The sequence below is a fragment of the Hippopotamus amphibius genome, chromosome 8 (genome assembly GCF_030028045.1).
Source record: "Hippopotamus amphibius kiboko isolate mHipAmp2 chromosome 8, mHipAmp2.hap2, whole genome shotgun sequence".
NCBI lineage: Eukaryota > Metazoa > Chordata > Mammalia > Artiodactyla > Hippopotamidae > Hippopotamus > Hippopotamus amphibius.
In genome coordinates, this window is record NC_080193.1 from 9318484 (window position 1) to 9338786 (window position 20303).

At 46.4% G+C, this 20303-nt stretch overlaps 1 protein-coding gene across 1 annotated transcript in view; it reads right to left on the reverse strand.

Annotated features, from left to right (window-relative positions):
* Nucleotides 1–706: 706 nt before the first annotated feature.
* The window catches only part of SVOP (SV2 related protein), a 65215-nt gene continuing 45618 nt past the window's right edge, over nucleotides 707–20303 (reverse strand). Inside the window, exons 8-16 of the mRNA XM_057746207.1 lie at nucleotides 17922–18047; nucleotides 15986–16114; nucleotides 13500–13573; nucleotides 10441–10517; nucleotides 6190–6297; nucleotides 5110–5221; nucleotides 4106–4187; nucleotides 2364–2453; nucleotides 707–913 (exon numbers count right to left, since the gene is read on the reverse strand). Of these exons, the coding sequence (XP_057602190.1) occupies nucleotides 707–913; nucleotides 2364–2453; nucleotides 4106–4187; nucleotides 5110–5221; nucleotides 6190–6297; nucleotides 10441–10517; nucleotides 13500–13573; nucleotides 15986–16114; nucleotides 17922–18047 (1005 nt within the window). The remainder of the gene's footprint in view (nucleotides 914–2363; nucleotides 2454–4105; nucleotides 4188–5109; nucleotides 5222–6189; nucleotides 6298–10440; nucleotides 10518–13499; nucleotides 13574–15985; nucleotides 16115–17921; nucleotides 18048–20303) is intronic.

Consider the following 20303-nt stretch of genomic DNA (forward strand, 5'->3'; position numbering starts at 1 on the left):
ATCCCCTGGAGCCAGGGACAGCAACTCCAAGAGGAGGCCAGGTGGAGGCACACGCAAACAGCTCAAGTTCAAATGCATGTCCATCTGTCAGAGTCTCCACTACTCAGGCCCTGGGGAGGCAAACCAAGGGGCCCCTTCCCTGGGAGCATTTCTCAGACCCGAGGAAAAGCTGCCCAGGCCACACCCAGGTCACCTGCAATTTCAAAGAAGAAAGCCTGGGCCCCGGGATGCTGGAGAAACCTAAGAACAGGTCCAGTGGGTGGGTAGGTGGCAGGTGTCATCTTACTGGGTGGCAGGTCTCACAGGGGTCCGGGCCTGGACTGTATCTACAGAGATCTTTCGGTTGTTGTTCACCAAGGCTGGGACCGGCTGACTCTGGATGGTGTCCAGCTGGCATCACCAGGAACTCCTGAGGTGGCAGTTTTCCCACGCAGATCCACAGGTTATTAACAAACCCACACACACACACACACACACACACACACACACACACACACACAGAGAACCCCCCAGAGCAAACACATCCCCATCCCCGGGTGGATCTCGATGAATATGAGCAAACAGTCAAGACATAAAACCTCGTTGGTCTGGGTGGTACCCTTGGGTGAGTTCTTGATGTGGGCAGTGACGATTGGTGCCCCCACCAGGCTCCAGCAGCTCCCCGCACGCTACAGCCTCAAAGACCAGCTCAGCCCCCCATCGGTCACTACTCCTGAGAGCCCGAGTTTGACCTGGCAACACCTGTGCCGTGTGTCCCTCGGCCGACCATCTCCTGGCCCCACTCCCGGTGGCTGGACTCCTGCAGTCCGCGGCCTTTAGTCTCGATGGGCAAAAAGCAGGAGGCCAGGGCAGCCAGGAGGCAGCAGCCACTGTAAACTGCCAGCGTCAGGTACACGGATGATTCCAGCATCACCTGGGGGGAGGGAGATGCACACCGGTGAGAGCATCCCTTCTGACACACAGGCACCACTGACGATACAGATGATATTGAGAACACCAGGCCCTCTTGTAAGCCCTCTTTGTCATTGGACTCCCATGGAGTCCTCACGACAGTTTTATAAAGTACATCCCTCATCCCCATTTTACAGAGGGAAAAACTGAGGCTCAAAGAGGATTAAGTAGCATACCCAAGTTCACACAAAGACTAAGGATGGGGCTGAGGTTTGAACCCAGGCCCCATCAGGCTCAAGAGTCTATTTATCCACATCCTCTCCCAAAGCAGTTCATCTGCTGGCTTCCTAGCTTTATGGCCCAGGGCACATCACGCAGCAGAGCTAAACCTCATTTCCTCATCTGCTGAATGGGCAGAAGGGCAGTAGCCGCCTCCCAATGAGAAGGTGCCTCACGTGGCACCATGCAGGCACATGGCAAGCTGTCAACCAGTGCTAGTTAATATAGTGACGTACAATGGCCAAACATAATGGTACCGGGACAGAACGACTTGGCTAAAACATGTGTTGTAATTCTATTTACACAAAATATCCAGAAGAGGTAAAATTCACACAGACAGAAGGCAGACCAGTGGCTGCCAGGGGCTGGAGGAGAGGGACCTGGGGACTGACTGCTTAATGGATACAGAGGTTTATTTTGGGGTGAGGAAAATGTTTTGGAACTAGATAGAGGTGGTGGTTGCCCGACATTGTGAATGTGCTACATGCCACTGAATCGTTCTCTTTATTTTATTTTATTTTATTTAATTTATTCATTTGGCTGCACTGCACAGCTTGCGGGATCTTAGTTCCCTGACCAGGATTTGAACCCGGGCCCTGGCATTGGACACTCAGAGTCCTAACCACTGGACAGCCAAGAAATTCCCCGAATCATTCGCTGCCAGGGAATTCCCTGAATTAAAACGAATAATTTTATGTTACGTGACTCTTACCTCAGTTTTTGAACAGTGATAAGAACAGGAAAGAATGAACTGGATGTTAAAAAAGCAAAAAGATTCCAAAATAAGATCCCCAAAAAGGACAGAAATGCTTCAAGCACAAAGAGCTGCAAAATTCTGCAATGACACCAAATCATCCAACTCAGAAACCAGGGACTGGGACATTTGTTTCCCACTCAGACAGGGCGGCCTACTTGTTCTCATCCAAATGGTTTTTGGCCAAATCACCAGAAAGACCTAAGTTTGATTCCCAGCTCCTCTACTCCCAGCTGAGTGACCTTGGACAAGTCCCCTGACCCTTTTGAGCCTCCGTTTTCTCCCGTGCAGGCAATACTGTTCCTTTCATGGGATGGGTTGCTAGGATGAGATCAGGCAACGCACACAAAGGCCAAGCAGAAGCTCAGTGCAGAGCAATGGCCTGCCACGCACTGGCTTTCGTCCCGCCCACCCCCTCTGTGTTTGGGGTGACACCTACCTGAGCAATGAACGGAGTAATGAGAGCGCCCACCCTGGCCATGCCGCTGCAGGTGCCCAGGCCCAGGGCTCGGGTCGCCGTGGGGTAGACCTACAACAGAGCCCACCAAGTGGCTGCACTGAGAACACACAGGCCCCTCCCTCCTCTCTGGCCCGGGAATGGTGGGAATCCCAACCCCCACCCCACCCCTTGCCCCTGTGGGTGGGCCTGAGTTAGGGGCCATCCCTCAGGGGTTGGTGATCCCAGGAGGGGTGGGAGGGCTGGGTGGGGGGACTCAGAGTGAGGGCTCTGGAGGGCCGTGCAGACCTGCGGGACAATCTAGACAGCTCCTTCCCCTGGCACAGCGTCTGAGACGTACTATTCTCTCCCTCCCTTTGACCCTCTCTAAACTAAGATGAGATAAAATACAATGAATACAAAACAAGCAACCCGTAAGCCCGGAGTGTGGGGAAATGGACATGCTCAGACGCTGTCGCGTGCAGTGTAAGTTCAGGCAACGTTTTAGAGGGTGATTTTTTTCCCCACTCTTTCTCAGTGTTTGTAATGTTTATCATAGGCTTGCACTCAGAAATCCCACGTCATCTTTATTCTCAAGAAAGCACACATATGCACGAGGGCAGGTAAAACTGTTTACCTCCACATTAAAATAGTGACAAGTTGGAAAACAATTCAAATTGGTAGGAGAATTGTTACAAAGTGATGATTTGCCCATACTATACTATATAATATAGCATAGTATGTAATATATATGATATAGTATAATAAAGTATATTATATAATATAAAGTATATATCATGTAACTAAGTATAGTATATAATATTGATATATAGCATATATATTATATATATAGTAGAGGATTGTACATAATAATATAGTATGTATATATTACCATATAGTATGATATAGCAGCTGTTAAAAAGAACAAAGTAGGTCCATATGTCTCGTGCTCCTCGTCTTCCATTTTCCCCTCCAGAACTTCTCTCTACCCCTCCCCACCTCATTCTCTGCCCTGGGGGTTGGCCAGTGTGGACCACAAAGGGCTCCTAGGCTCTCCGGCTTCCGGGCGGGTTCAGCCAATGGGAAGCCCCACTGGGAGATGGGCGGGAGATGGGCAGGAGGTGGGAAAGAGAGGCCAGAGGGTTTATTCTCCTGCTGCTTCCCTTCTAGGCTGCCTAAGGGCACATGTGTCCCTCAACTAAAGGTCACAGCTTTTCTCTGCACAGCTCCCTCCTGGGACCCTGTAATACCCCCTCTCCTCACCCCACAGGCCTTAGGTGGTAGCTGTGTCCCCAGCCCCCTCCACCCCATTGTGAGCTCTGGGGCTCTGCTCCATCACTTTTTGGTTTCCCTAAGCCCTACCATTGTAATTAGTCCCTTTTGTAAACTCACCTCAATTGCTCAGTTACCCAATTTGATACATGCACTAACATAAATTAGGAAAAAATCTGGAAGGAGGTATACGGAATCGTTCAAAAAGGTGGTCTCTAGGAAGGCAGAATGTGGAGCCCTTTAGTTTGGTGGTTTCATACAGTTCTGTAACATTTGGAACTTGTACACTGAACATAAGCTTTTATAAGCAGAAAATGACGATTGAAAGAAATCCTGAAACAATGAAGGCCTTCACGGCCGCCACTCAGACTCAAGGACAAATTGCACTCAGAGGAGCCCAGCCTGGGTGTTTCTGGAAGCAGAGATTTCCCCCCCACCAACCCCACCCCACTGCTCCCAGGTATCCCTCCTACCTCAGGTGTGTAAACATAGGCTGCTTGGAAGCCTCCAGAAATAAACGCTCTTGCAATGAAGAGTAACAGAGTGAGCATATTTCTAGGAAGAGAAAAAAATAAAAGCAGGTGAGTAAGTATTTTTTCTGACAGTTTCTTTCAGCAGTCTTAAGTGCCCAGGTAGAATTTACACCGTAAAAATTGGCAAAGCCCACCTCATCCAAACACACATTGATGCAGGCGTACAGATACACACCTCCCAGTGGTCTCTCCGAAGGCCTGCTTTTATAAATTCATCATTCTTCAAAGTTCCAGGCTGAGATGGTGGTGCCCCGGGTGGGTGCACATTTGAGGCAAAGTAATATAAATAACCCAAAGCCCAGGTAGGACCTAGTGGGGGCAGGAACTGAGCCAGGAACCAGCTGAACCAGGGAAAGGACACGTCTCTTCAGCATTTTGAGGGTAATTCTGATCCCAACCCTCTGTTCCATTGTTCCCATAACATCTTTGAATATCAGCATTTCCAGATCTAAACTACATCTCCAGACCCGTCACAGATCTCGCATCTGTGGTTTGGTCTGGAGCCTCTCAGAGGTCGACACAAGCCAGTTCCATATTTTGAGGCTCTTGATAGATGGAAAAAATGGAGAAATGTCAAAAGGGGATAATAAAACTGAACTTTGAAATACTGCCATGGAACCAATGAACACGTAATCCATGTATGAGTTAAACAGCTACAAGCATGATATCATTGGGAGACAATGTCAAAAGTCTAAATGTGATGGTGTTGGTGTAAAACCTGGACCAACGTGTCCTCCTACCCCCACTCCCATCAGAGGCCCCAACTCTGAGCCCCATCTTTTGGTCAGTTATGAGGCGACTAAGAGCCTCAGTCCTAGTGAGGCGCTGGGGGGGTCCTTCAGGTGACCCCCGGGGGTGTAACCCACAGCCTGCAGGCACAAAGAGCAGTCACTGACCACAAGCTGAGAAGTAAGCCTGGCCAGAGAGCTGATTTCACAACCCACCTTCCGACACAGATAAACAGCAGGAGGCTGCAGAGCGAGAAGACGACGAAGCACAAGGCCATGGTCTTCTTGCGGCCCAGGCGGTCAATAATCCAGAGAGTCACGAGGACACCTGCAAAGGGGCAGGGGCGCCGTGGAAGGCAGTGTCTGACGTGGCCCCCAATGCCCCCCACGCCCTGGCAGTCACATCCTGTGTAACCCCCTCCCCTGGAGAGTGGGCTGGACCTCAACACTTGCTTCTAAGGACTAGAATACAGCAGAAGTGATGAGATGTCATTTTTTTTGAGTCAAAAAATTTTATATCAATATTTGGTTATGATAAAAAGACTTACAGAGGTGTAAAAGCAATCACTTTAGATTATACTCTTCATAAATGTCATTCATATTCCTAGATCTGGACAAGCTGCTTTAAAATGCATGGAGATATATGTCTACTACAAAGTATATCCCTGAATATTAACCACTGATTAAGGTTACAGCTTTTTGGGGGGGGGGAGTGATAATTCTTTTTTTTTTCTTCAGATCTTTATTGGCATGTAATTGCTTTACAATGTCGTGCCAGTTTCCGCTGTACAACAAAGTGAACAGCTGTATTTATACGTTTATCCCCACATCCCCTCCCTTTGAGCCTCCCTCCCACCATCCCCATGCCACTCCTGTAGGTCATCACCAAGCATCGAGTAGGATTATAGCTTTTAAAAATTAGGCTATGCCAGTCTTTTTATGGTTGTTTGTTTGTTTGTTTTTGGCTGTGCCGCATGGCTTGCGGGATCTTAGTTCCCCAACCAGGGATTGAACCTGGGCCCAAGGCCGTGAAAGTGCCAAGTCCTAACCACTGGACCACCAGGGAACCCCCATATGCCAGTCTTATAGACCTATGTCCATTCGTCACAAGGGAGGTCACTTCTGAGATGAGCTTATACAAGATCGACGTCAGCTCCTGCACAGTTCTTGATGACTTGTAGCTAAGTATTAAAAACAAATCCCCAGCTTCCCTTAGAAATAGGATTTGCTTCCAGGTGGCATCAGGTAAAGCCACCTTCCCAGGCTGCCCTGCCTCACCTCGCACAGGTCCCTCACCTGGGAACTCAGAGAGGGTGGTCCACAGCAGGTCCATGTAATCCTCCTCGCTTAGGTACTCGCAGGCCAGGCTGCATTTCACCTCTACCGCCTTCTTCCGGCTGGAGACTGGGAGGTGGAGAGAGAGAGAGAAAAAGAGGAAGAGGCAGGCGCAGTCTTGAATCACATCCTTCTTCTCCCCACGCCTCCTTCCCTGGGTATGAGTTGGTTGGGATGCCGGGAAGGAGCACAGGCTCAGGAGTCATCAGGTGTGCATCTCAACCAGCAGGGTTCCAGCTTCATCTCTTTAAGCCCCAGGTCCCCCATACTCCTGCGGCTAATAAACCCCGGGGCAAGGTGGTTGAGAGACTGAAAGCAGGCTGTGTGTATGAATGTGCTTAGGCCAGAACTGGCACATACTAACTAGGTGTTTTTGTGGCAGACAAACTTTAGGGTGACCCCAATGACCCCCACCTATATTATCTGCCCCCATTACTTTTTTGATCCCACCTTCTCGCTCTGTTGCTCTGCTCACACCACTCCAGCCACACTGGTCCCTTTGCTCTTCCTTCAATAAACAAGGCACATTCCTGCCCCAGGACCTTTGCACTGGCTGCTCTCATCCTCCAACTGCCCTTGATCAATCTCCAAGACTAATTTACTCACCTCTTTCAAGTTTTTCTTTAAATCTTACCTTCTTATTGAGGCCACCCTGACTACCCCATTTAAAACTCTGACTTACCCACAACCCCTTACTCTGCCCTACATTCCTGACCTCCCCTGCCTTGCTTTATTCCCACCCCCCACCCCCATATCATTTGTTAGGAAATACAGTGAAAGACTTTGAAATGGGCAAAATGTCCTGTCTTGTGAACCCTTATAGGTTATCTCGCCTTTCATGATCTTTAAGCTCTTTTACAACTTCACGTTATAGAATACTAGTGCAAATGATTCTTGTCCATAAAAATGTAAGCTGGTGGCACAGAGGATAAGAATCCGCCTGCCGATGCAGGGGACACAGGTTCAAGCCCCGGTCCAGGAAGATCCCACATATCGAGGAGTAACTAAGCCAGTGCACCACAACTACTGGGCCTGCACTCTAGAGCCCAAGAGCCACAACTACTGAGCCCATGTGCCACAACTATGAAGCCTGCGTGCTAGAGCCAGTGCTCCACAACAAGAGAAGCCACAGAAATGAGAAGCCCATGCACTGCAACGAAGAGTAGCCTCTGCTTGCTGCAACTAGAGAAAGCCTGCATGTAGCAATGAAAACCCAACATAGCCTAAATAAATAAATAAATAAATAAATAAAATAATATAAATAAATGAACTAAGGCTGTGTCTCTATAAAAAAAGAAAGAAAGAAAAAATGCAAGCTGTGTCTAGTGGTGATACAATTGATTATTGCCTTGTGCACCCTGCCAATTTTTGCCTCTAAGTGTAAATCCTTTCAGCTTTTCTGATTGCCTATATAAATGTGTGTTTTGAATTCTCCTTTGACCCAGTTGTAACCTCTTACTGGTGTTATTAGACAATTCTCCATGAGTCTTTCACATTCTCTGCATGTTTTGTAAGCAGAGGCACTGACTGCCTTTGTTCTGGTCTATCTTTTCAAGGATTTTAGTTTAGCGAACAACCTTGAAAGACAGAGAGGATCTTCCTTTGGGGCAAAGGGCAGGTTTACTTATGGCCTTTGAAGATAGAGTGTCTTTCTGCAGAACAAAGAGCAGGCAGGCTTATCATCTGGTATAAAACATTTGGGTGCCCTAAGTTCAGGGTTCCTCTTATAACACAACCCACTGCTTCTTCCCTATCACGTTCCCACCCAGGTATAAGAGTGAGCTTTTAACACAGGTTGGCAAACAACTGCTTACTGGCCAAATCTGGTCCCCTGCTTGTTTCTGCCAGGCCTGCAGGCTATGAGTGGTTTTTACATTCTTAAATGATTTTTAAAATCAAAAGAAGAATAACATTTTGTGACAAAAATGACATGAAATTCAAATGTGTGGTCGTAAAAAAGATTTCCTTAGCAGGAATTCCCTGGAGGTCCACTGGTTAGGACTCTGTACTTAGCTCCCACTGCCAAGGGCTGGGGTTTGATCCCACATCCGGGAACTAAGATCCCACAAGCCATGCTCTGTGGCCAAAAAAAAAAAAAAAGGTTTCCTTGGAACACAAGCAAGGCTTGTGTGTTTACATGTTATCCACAGCTGCTTTTCTGTTATAATGGCAGAGACGTTTGGCCCATAGAGCCTAAAATATTTACCATCTGGTCGTTTATGGAAAGACTCTGCCAACTCTTCCTCTATAACATCCTACTGGATCCCCTGCTTTGCTTAAGCAGGTCCACTGTTAGGGGTGAAACTGTCGACTAAAAAAAATGCACAACGTGAGAGTTATCTGGGGCACGATGAGGACTGCAGCCCAGGAGACAGCATCCCAGATAGCTCTGAGAAACTGTTTCAAAGAGGCAGGGGGGAAGATTAGTATATATGTAATCTTGGTGAAGGAGAAGTGCATGCAATCAAACATATTTTTGTAGGGGGTTTCTGCTCGTCACGAGGAGTAGATGTCACCATGCAGGGATTTAGCACTTTCCTGGATATGAGGAGATGCAAGGGTTGGACTTATAAAATAAGCTCCTGAAAACATCTAACTATCTGAAGACCCGTTCCTCCCATTTTCCAAAGCACACAAGTGTCTCATTCCTGGTCTCCACCCTGAATTCCCTTCAGGGGATGTGGAAGGTCAGCAGCTGCAGCAGCAGGTGTGATTTAACCCTTGTAGAGGCAGATGGCAAGTGCCCATGGCAAGTGCCAATTTGTAGTTGACAAAACCAAGCAGGACCCTGTGGGGCAAATCCTGGGTACAAACTCTTTCCGCAGCCTCCATTTCTCGTTTGTAGGAAATAGGCTTCCTTCAGCCTCCTAGACCTTCCCTGAGTTCCCGAGGGCAGGTTCAAACAGCTGCTGATCAGGGGAGGGAGGGGGATGCAGAAACAGGGGAGGGGTTGTCAAGAAACCATAGTGCAGGCTTGGGGCAGGGTCCCTGTTCCTCCCCAAGGAATATACGTAAAAATGTATTCGGGTTCTTCTGCAGGAACTAAGACTGCCACCCAGGTGAAGGATGGTAACTTCAGGCTGAGCACAAGGTTCCTGGAACATCGTCCTGTTACCTCACCAGCAACCAATCAGAAGAAAGTCACACACCCTGCAGCCCTCTGCCCCGCCCCCTACCAGATTCTATAAAAAACTTCTCCCCAAAACCATCAAGGAGTTCAGGGTTTTTGAGCATAAGCCATCCATTCTCCTTGCATGGCCCTGCAATAAACCTTTCTCTGCTCCAAACGACGACATTTCGGTTTGTTTGGCCTCACTGTGAGTTGGGCACAAGAACTTGTGTTCAGTCACAGGTGCAAATGATTTAGGCTCAAGCAATACCAAACCCCGAATGTGCAATTGAGCTGCTTCCTCAGGGCAGTTCATTTAAGACTCTCCTACACCTCCTAGAGAGATTTGACTCTGCTGTGTTATTAAATCCTTATACCAATAAACAAAACTATTAACTCAGATTATAGAGGCTTATGAAAAAGATAATTGGACAAATCTCACAAATAGGCAAGAACTTGATCGCTTTACTCCCCCAGACTGGGTTCAATGCTAGGAATCTAGTATTCCCTTAAAGACAGATTGGTTTGAAAGCCCAGACATCTGTATACAGCCTTCGCTTGTTATTCATTCCTTTTGTCCGTTGGGTCCCACCGCCAGCTCTACAATAGAATCACCTGGGGAACTTTTAAAACCCACTCACGCCCGGGCCCCACCCCCAAAGATGCTGATTAAATTGGTCTGGGCGTTGCTTAAATGGCCCTGCCTTTGTTTAAAAGCTCCCCCAGGGGATTCTATTGTGTGGCCAGGATTGGTCCTCAGACTTGATGTGCACACACAGGATGGCTACACAGGGTCACAGCCATAGAACTCAGGGCTGTACTTCCTGGACCTCTTTAGGAGACATAAGATGTGATTCTGCTCCAATGTCACGTCTAGCATGACAAGATTGTCCAGGTTTCTACAGAGCATCTTGGAAACCACAGCCCAGCTCTTTCATGCTCAGATTTTGCAGAAACTTTCTCCCTGGACTTTGCAAAGCAAGGCCAGGCTCTGTGAAGGCAAAACCGGGGCTGGGCGTGTGTGTATGACCCTGTGTGTCAGAAGTTGGGGGTGGGGGTGGGGGTAGGGGCGGTGTTAACGGCTAAAGGGCCGTGATACTCACTGCTGCAAACATCTCCTGCCTGGAAGAGCTCAGTGGTGAGCAGAACTAATCCATAGTAAGAAAACGCATTGGAAAACCTGGCGGGAAGGAAGCGAGAAAGGTAAGGAAATGATGGGAGAGATGTGAGTTCCCATTCCCTATCCCCTTGGGAAGGACTTACAGCTTCAGCGACAGAGGCTAGGCTTTGGGCTCAGACCACGCTAGGCCTCTAGGGGGCTTTCCTGGACCCCTTGAGCAGGAAGATGGAGGCTACAAAGCATAATGATGTGATAAAGGGAAGTGATCCCATGTCCTTTGAAAGATTAAGGACTGAAATATATTACAACAGATAAGCTACCTCCAAGGCTGTTCACTCAACTGGCAAAAGGAGGGGGAAAAAATGGGGGAACCAAAATTTGGTAGAAAATGGTCATTTTGACAGATGTCCACAGATGTCAGGCCTTCTAGGTTGAGTTGAATAGGGAAGAGGAGGGAGCTATATTTAATAATATAGGTATCCCCCACTTTTTCGGAAGTTTGCTTTACTGCGCTTCGCTTATATGAAAGATTTATGTTAGTACCTGTTTTTGCTCACCCGAAGAAATCCGAAGAGGATTTTCACTTTTATGAAAAAAAGGGGAAAAGCAAAAATAGCATCCAGCGTGTATTTTGTAGAGGCAGCACTTGCTCCAAGCAGAGAGAGTGGTGCCACCAAGCTCCTTTCCTGGGAACTACACTCAGCACCTCAGCATCAAACTGCTATTAGCTTTTTTTTCCCCCCAATTTATTTTATTGAAGTTTAATTGATTTACGATGTTGTGTTAATTTCTGCTGTACAGCAAAGTAATTTAGTTATACATATACGTACATTCTTTTTCAGATTCAAGCTGTCATTAGCTTTGAACCGTGTCTGGGAGCATCTGTGCTTTATCTCCATTTATTTTGTTTCTTTTATTAGCGAGATGTGTCCTCAGGTAATTACTTCTCCTTATGCCACTTCAGCTTATGAAGGCTTTCATCGGAACGCTCTACTTTTGAATAGCAGGGGGAAAACTGTGTGCAGAACCGGGCTCCAGCTTTGCCCTGCATTCTCGAGAGGTAAATCAACACACCAAGCATTTATTAAACACCTGCTGTGTGCCCTGCAGACCTCAGGAGCATTTCAGATCAGAATGATGTAGTTAATGAATTCCCAACTGTCCCAGGAACCAGAATACTCAAGTCTGTAGGGCCAGAATATTCTCGTCCTGTGATACAGTTAGGTGGGAGCTTAGTCACAATCAGAAGCTGATGCTTGATTTCTGTGGGTTACAACATGTGCTCGCAAATGTGATTTCTATAGTATTCTAAAATTAGTCTCTAATTGCTTAGTATTTGAGTAGTGTCAGCCCAACAGAATCACATGCACTCAAAGATAGATACTCTCAATTCTGTTTCCTCACCTTTTAAAATATCCTGCCAGCTCCATACTTGTACTGGGCACACAGCAGGTGTTTAATAAAGGCTTGGTGCGTTGATTCAACTCTCTGGAATTTGGGGGGTGGGGGGTGCGGGGTGGGAGGGCAGAGCTGGAGCCGGGTGCTGTGTATCATCAAAGTTTTCTCCTCCTGTTTCCTGAAATTGACCCCTTTGAGGACACTCCCTTGCTAACTAGCACCTCTGCTCAAAGGTGAACAGGAAAAGTGAGAACTGGTGAAAACAGGGTACAATGCCTCAACCTGGCTAATTGTGCCCACTGTTAATGCTGTAGAATTTATAGCATTAATGGTAGAAAGAGTTGAAAGAATGGCTGAAATCTGACCAGCTGTAGAGAGTAAGGTAATTACTAACTACAAATGCCCTCCAGCCAATGTCATGGTTGTTATTTAAGAAAAAGTGGAACGAGATAAGAATTGAAAGTTCTAAGAAGGCTGTGTTGACCAAAGCAGTGGTTCCCAAAATATGGGCCCTGTGCCACGGGTGGTACCCAAGGCAATATGAGTGGAAAGGGGGATGGATACAGCAAAAGTATTAAATTTCTTTGTGAGAAAAAGATTCTCTTAAATTTCCTTTCAATTCTTTAATCGCATCTCAGTCTTACTTATGTGCTAATGAGTCCCTAACACCTCCCCTCTCTGTCTCTTAAATACAGTGGTTCTGTGCCTTGGCAAACATCAGTCAAGCTACTTTTTACCGTACAGTACAGTCACTTCTCGGTATCCATGGGGAATGGGTTCCAGGACCCCCTGTGGATACCAAAGTTCTTGGACGCTCAAGTCCTTTATATAAAATGGTGTAGTATTTGCATATAACCTATGTACATCCTCTCGCACATTCTTCCATATGCTTTAAATCATCTCTAGCTTACTTATAAAACCTAATACAATGTAAGTGCTATGTAAATAGTTGCCGGTGCACAGCAAATTCATGTTTTGCTTTTTAGAACTTCCCGGATTTTTTTTCCCCCAATCTGTGGTTTGGTTGAATCTTTGAATGTGGAACCGAAGGCCAGGGAGGGCCAACTCTATTTATCTTTAAGAGTGACTTCTGGGGGAGGGGGTTGGGAGAGGGATGGACTGGAAGTTTGGGGTTCATAGATGCAAACTATTACATATAGAATGAATGGACAACCACATCCTACTGTGTAACACAGGGAACTATATTCAATGTCCTGGAATAAACCTTAATGGAAAATAATATGAAAAAGAATGTGTGTATATATATATATGTGTGTGTGTAACTGAGTCACTCTGTACAGCAGAAATTTATACAACATTGTAAATTAATTACACTTCAATAAAAATTAATTAATTAATAAAAGAGACTTCTGTCTATGGCCTGCAATTCAAGTTTTTCCTTAAAGCAGATACACAAAGTTTCCTTTTAAAAGACATTTGTGAGTAAAAAGTGAGTCAAATGAAAGAAAAACACTAAGAAAATAATACTATAGGGGATACCTGGATAACACAGAAGTCAGGAAAGTGAAGCTTAGTTTTGCAAATGTTGTCCAAGATGGAAGAGTTCTCTGTCCTCCGAGTTAAAACAAAACCCAAAACAGGGTACAGATGAGGGGGGCCCCAGAATCAACAAACAGCTCTTACCATATAAACCATAGCAGCAAGGTTGTCCATCTAAAGTGGGGTGTGAAGAGGTCCCTCATTTTGCCTCGGTCTTCCTGTTTCAAGACAAAGAATACCATTTACTCTCCTCACCTGCAGACGTGCAGGCACCAGCTGGTGACCTGAGACCAGTGGACACCCAAGGCTGGGAGGGAGGTTTCTGGTGGGCTGGATGCTCAGGGTCCGAAAACCTGGGACTCAGATCCGCAGCACGCAGACCCCCAGCCCAGGGAGGCTCCAGCCAGGACTCAGCGATGTCCGGAGATTTGATTCCCAAAGGAAGAAGACATTCCACACCCCTCCCCAACCTGGGCCTGGAGTTGGGAAGCAGACCCCTCAGGCTTGACCTCTCGGGCGATCCCATGGAGCAGGGAGCCAACAACCAGACCAAAATGCTTCCCACCATTTCACATCCTCCCCACCCAAAGCCAGCTCTAGGTCAAGGCGACAAAAATTAACATGCTGAAAATCAATTCACCAAAAGCCAACTTGCCAAAAGACCGATTAAATGACCCACTTGCCAATTTTATATAATTTACTAATGTATCAAATCATTGCTTTACAGTGCTCTATTTTAAAAAATATATTCTGGGGGGAGGATAAATTGGGAGATTGGCATATACACACTACTGACATATACACACTACTACATATAAAATAGATAACTAGTAAGGACCTGCTGTATAGCACAGGGAACCCTACTCAATACTCTGTAATGGTCTATATGGGAAAAGAATCTAAAAAAGAGTGGATTTAGGTATATGTGTAACTGATTCAGTTTGCTGTACACCTGAAACTAACACAATACTGTAAATCCATTATACTCCAATAAAATTTTTTTAAAAAGCATTTACAAAAAAATAATTTAAAAAAATTCTATGACTGTGATTATCTTAGATTTATTTAATGAACATACTTTTCTTAGCAGTTTGAGAAGTGCTCACTTATTTAAACATGCTAAAAGTTTTTTAAAGATTACGAGTTATAGGTGGTTTAATCTACCCATGAATATTGTCTTCGTGAATAAAAATATTTTTGTAATATATTCTTGAATAAAAAGACAATAATCATTAATATGTTTATTAAATATATTTGAGCATGTTTGTACTTACTGACTATATTTTAGAATAGATTCATTCATTAATATATTTAGGAATGAATTCATTCATATAGTTTGAGGAATACATTATATGTATTAACATATACATAGGAAAAATATATTCCTATTTACTAAACATATTCAAAAAGAATAATCCTTAAAACACATTTTTGGTAAACTGATACATTGGCAAGTTAATTCAGGAAAATTGGCTTTTGGAGAATTGGTCTGCTTTCTGGAAAGTCCTTCTCTTTTTGGCAGAAGGGGATTCACCACCTCTTTGGAGCCTTCCTGGACCTGAGAGAACTGTCTCTCTGTGGGCCTGGCTGCTCCTGGCTGCTTCGGCTATGCACCTGCCCCAGTGACCTCCATCAAACAACCCCACCCCCCGCCACACACACACACACACAAAAGCCCCACTGCTGGGTACCCTGGAACACAGAGAGGCCCCCAGGGCAGCAGCTCCTTTCCAAAGAGAAGCCCAAAGCTGGAGCATTCAGCCTTGCCACTTTCACTCTGCAACACACACATCTGAAATCACTGTATGCTTTCTCCATCCAGAGCATCTTCCCACAGAGAAGAGCGGGGAGAGCGCAGTCTCTTCCCAAAGGCAACTGAATGAGCCTCCTGCACCCCAGGCTCTCTGCAATGCCTCCTGCCCCAACTCTGTGCTTCCCAAAGCAGGTGTGGGGTATGCCTCCTGGCCTCTAAGTTGTCAGACCCTGCCTAGCAAGTCCTCTCAACCTGGTGAAATTCCATTCAGTTCTTTTTGCCTCATATAGAAACAATCAGAAATATGATTTTATTTAAAAATAAAACTTCCTTGTAGGGACTGTTGTTTGCTTAAGGGTATTTGTGGTGTTTCTCCAAACTGCGTGGTTGATTCTTGAGGGCAGGGACTGCAGCCTTTAATCTGGCTCCCTTCTCGCCACTTGCACCCGCGGTAGGTACTCATCCATTTGTACTGTGATGGGTTCCCTGATGGTGTTGCTGATGGGAGTGAGGTACCATCCATTAAGGATGTCGACACAAGCGTGGTTTGGAGCCTTGGATCGAAGTCTATCACGGCACTTTCTGTTGTGGTTTTATTGTCAAGCCTTTGCTGATCAGTCACATTTGCTAATCAGACTTCATGGGTACTGAAGGATGAAACTGGAGCAGTAGTTATAGGACCCATTATGGGACATTAGATTACATTTCTCTAATCACTTCTCCAGGCGGTGCTTTTAGGACTTGGCAGTGAACATACACAGACTGAAGTTGCCAAATTCCCCCTGCAGGTCCTGCCCACTGCACCCTCCATCCACTCACGTACACATGCTCCCCAGTACGTGCAGTGACACACATGGTCAATCCGCCAGGCACTGACCTGTCTGGAGATGATGAGTTTCCCCAGAGGCATGGGGGCTCCGTTTTCTGTGGCTATCCTCTTCAAGGTGGCGATGGCCTTTTCCTGGTTCCCAGACAGCACATCATACCTTGCACTCTCTGGCAGCCACTATGGGGACAGGAGACAGAGATGTGGCCAGTTAGGGCAGGACAGAATGCTCGGTCCCAGCCATATACTATCATCTGTGTGTGGAGTCTTTAAAGCCAGAAGCTCTGGGGCCAGAAGCCTGGTTTCAAATCCTGGCACTGCCACTGACTATAATGGCTCTGTGACCTTGAGCAATAACTTGACCTCTCTGTGCCTCCATTTCCTCATCCATAACATGGGGGTAATAATAGATCCTCCCTCTTAGGGTTGTTGAGAGGATTAAATGGGATAATGCAGACAAAGTGCTTAGCACAGTACCTGGAATGCATTAATGTAACTGTTTTTTTCCCATTGCTATCACTGTAATTTGGTGCTGCTGAGGTCCACGTGACAGCTGAATTAAATTGACTGCCATCAAAAATCAAACAAACAAAAAAACAGTCCACCACTCTCAACATCATCATCACCCCCATCTCTCAAGAAACTACCCCTCACCTGTGCTTAGCATCACCTTGCAAACTCAGTCTAAGAGACTGAAAGAAATCAGAAAGACCTTTAGACCTAATAGAGTCCCAACTCCAAGTGATCAGATAGAGATGTCTCTATAAAAAGAAAACAACAGCAGTCTGTGAAATGAGACAGTGTAAGACTTGGAGTCAGAAGATCTGCTTCAAATGAGTTCTCTTGTTTATTTGCTGTGTGTCTTTTGACAAGTCAATCAACCTTTCTGGGCCTCAGTTACCTCATCAGTAAAATGAGAATGTAGCAGAGATTGCTAGCATCCATTAAAATTCATGTTTCCCTTTCCATAGCATAGAGTTGTCCTTGGATATGGCTGCCCAGCCAGAAACTACATTTCCCAGCACCTCTTGCATCTAGGCACAGCCATGTGATGTGCTTTCACCAATGGCACAAGAGCAGAATATTCCTGGCCAAGTTATTTAAGAAGTGAGTGTACGTCTCTAGATGCCCTTCTTCAGTCTACATGTAGAAGATTCCAAAGCCCTAGACAATGGCAGACCTGCAAGATGGAAGGAACCTGGGCCCAGAATCACACTTGTCAAATAGAAGTGGACAGTTCTGTGGGAAATAAACTCCTGTTGTGTTAAGTTACTGAATGTGTAGGCTTCATTTGTTATAGCAGCTGGTATCATCTTAACTAACACAGGGGTTCATCATAGTCCTACCTCCTGTGGTTATTGGGAGGAATAAATATGACAATGCATATAAAGAGCCTGGCACAGGGCCTGCTACACTGTTATCCTCAGTAATTGTTAACATCTATTGTCATTACCAGTAATTACTATGTTATTGAACATAGATGAGACCTACCTCCCTGCAGGCTTATTTTGGGGCCCACTGGTTGTAAAGCATCTCATGGGTGTGGTCTACACATGAAATGATAAATGTGTGGTCTGATTTCACCGTGTGTGTGTGGTGGGGGGGGGTAGTTTATACAGAGCTGAGATGGAGAGATGATTTGAGCCCCTGGATGCAGCCATGCCTGAAGCCAGATATTTAATCTTCTATCATGTGTCTCTTTCACTCAAGCCAGTTTGGATTTTTGTCACTTGCAACTTAAAAATCCCAACTATTCCAAATACATTCACCTTAAGTGTAGACCTTACAGTGGGGGTGGGGGGCAAGGTATCCCCCATCCCACCCAACACCCCATACTGGGCCCACCCCAGGCCCTGTTCCTTTGTCTCGTTTCCTGATTAAAAGAAACAATCTTAAAAGTGGCTTTGGTGCCCTCCTCCACATCCTCCCCAGCAAAATATAGCGAACAGCAGGAGACAAAGACTGAGATATCTTAAAGGATACCTACGAAACACAGGACAGCAAAGAGGAGGAGCGGGACAGCTGAGAGGATGAGCAGCCAACGCCAGCCCAGGCTGGGCATCACAAACACAGCCAGGATGACCTCGAACACAGTCCCAATGGCCCAGAACACCTGGCGTGAGAGAATGGGGGTCAGTAAAGGGACAGCATTGGCCAACACAGCGAGCAATTCCAGCATCACTGTAGACAAGCTTATCCACGTGGGCAAGGGGGTCCTTGGGAGTCAGGAGAGTCAGAATGGCCATCACTTTTCCTGGGGTTCACATGGTTGGGCCAGGGCCTCCATGTTGTCCATCTCCTGAGGATACCGTCCACACTGGATGATATTTGCGTGGTGCCTACTGGAGTGTGCAGTGTGGGAGCTCTGGTTAAGGAGGTCAATATGATGAATACTGTGTGAGGTCAATAGAGGAGTGGACACATTGGTTTTTGTCTACTGACGTCCATCTCCCTTGCCCGACAGGGCCCCGGTATCCTTTATCAGAACTGGCTCACCCCTGTGGGGCTGAATATCTTCTGTCTGCTTCTCTGAGTCACTCTCCATCCTTTTTCACCTTCCTCTTTGTATGGACTGCATCCACAGGCTCCCTGTTCTCTGGCTTCACATTGGGTGCGACCAATGGGGAGCCCCACAGGAGGTGGGAGGAAAGAGAGATTGGGGTGCTTATTCCTCTGGCTCCTTCTCTGCAGGGTGGTTATGGGCTGGCTATACCCCTCGGCTGAAGGTCACAGCTCCTTTCCGAGAGCTTTTGCCATACAAATCTCTCTGTCTCTTTCTCTGTCTCTCTCTCTGTCTCTGTCTCTCTCTGTCTCTCTGTCTCTGTCTGTCTGTCTCTCTCTCTCTCTCTCTGTTTCTCAGCTGCTAATCACTCCTTCCCTTTGCCCCTTCAGGGATCTTATAATAGTCCCTTTATGAAACCATCTTCAAATTATCCTAATGCAAGTATGCTGTTTCCTGCTGCAACCTTCAGTCTACAACTATTGTCCATTCCAAAACATGGTCCTTCATCTTCCCCATCAGGGAGCCCCCAAGAGCCTTCCTAAATCCCCTGTGGCTTAAAGTAACCACAGTCCATTTCAATCGCTGACAACCAGAGGGACAGTCAAAATGGCTAACAATTTATAGCACTGACCAATCAGAATGGACACCATACAGTATTGGCCAATCAGAATGACCCCTGGTCACACACCTCCCTCATCCCCCATCAGACTGTGCCAGAAGTTAACGCTTTAGTTGCTGGATCATGAGGAGCTCTAGGGAGTCCTCAAAAAGGATAGGGTGTCAGGCAATGAGGGCCAGTCAGGGTTCAGGACCAGCTGGCAGATGCATTTCAGTATTTAAGCTGGTTCATTCGTACCAGTGTGGACCAGCTGACCACCACCCTGACTGGTCACGGGTAGACACAGTCAGGGTGGTTAAGTTGGGCTGTGGGGTCAGTGTGATCAATATTGTCATGTAATCATGGTGATTAGGGATGGTTGTGACTGTGGACCTCAGTGTCCCTCAGGGACAAATAAACAATACTGCTACTGTGTGGAGGAGGACCATTGGGCAGCTACGTATTTGCCCTGAGATCTTCCAGATCATGGTTGGAAAATGGGTCACAGGACGCCGGTGGAGGGACGGCTTGAGAGGGACTGGATGGTCCAAGAGAGTTTTAAGGCAGCCTACTGGCCACAGAGGTGGGTATGAGTGGTGATCTCACACAAGACACGAGCGAGTCTGGATATAAACAAGTAAAGAATGATGATATGGGAGGGAAGCAGGAGTCTGGTCCACCCAAGCTACACTGTTCCGCACCAACTCAGAGAAAAGTCATTTCTGGGCTTCCCTGGTGGCGCAGCGGTTAAGAACCTGCCTGCCAATGCAGAGGACATGGTTTGAGCCCTGGTCTGGGAAGATCCCACATGCCGCGGAGCAACTGAGCCCGTGCACCACAACTACCGAGCCTGCGTTCTGGATCCCGTGAACCACAACTACTGAGCTCACACACCGCAACTACTGAAGCCTGCGCGCCTAGAACCCGTGCTCCACAAGAGAAGCTACCGCAATGAGAAGCCTGTGCACCACAATGAAGAGTAGCCCCCGCTCTCTGTAACTAGAGAAAACCTGCGCACAGCAACAAAGACACATGCAGCCAATAAACAAAATTTATTAATTAATTAAAAAATAACCCCAAAAAAGAAAAATTATTTTTTTAAAAAGTCATTTCTAATTCAAGAAGACATGCTACCTGCCTGCCACCATTTTTTTTTTCAGGGATGGTAGACTGAATTTTCTTGTCAGTGGAAGAATTTATCCAGATTGCAAAACAACCATGTTGAAATCAACATAACTGATCCACTTAAATCCTTGCATACTGAGTCT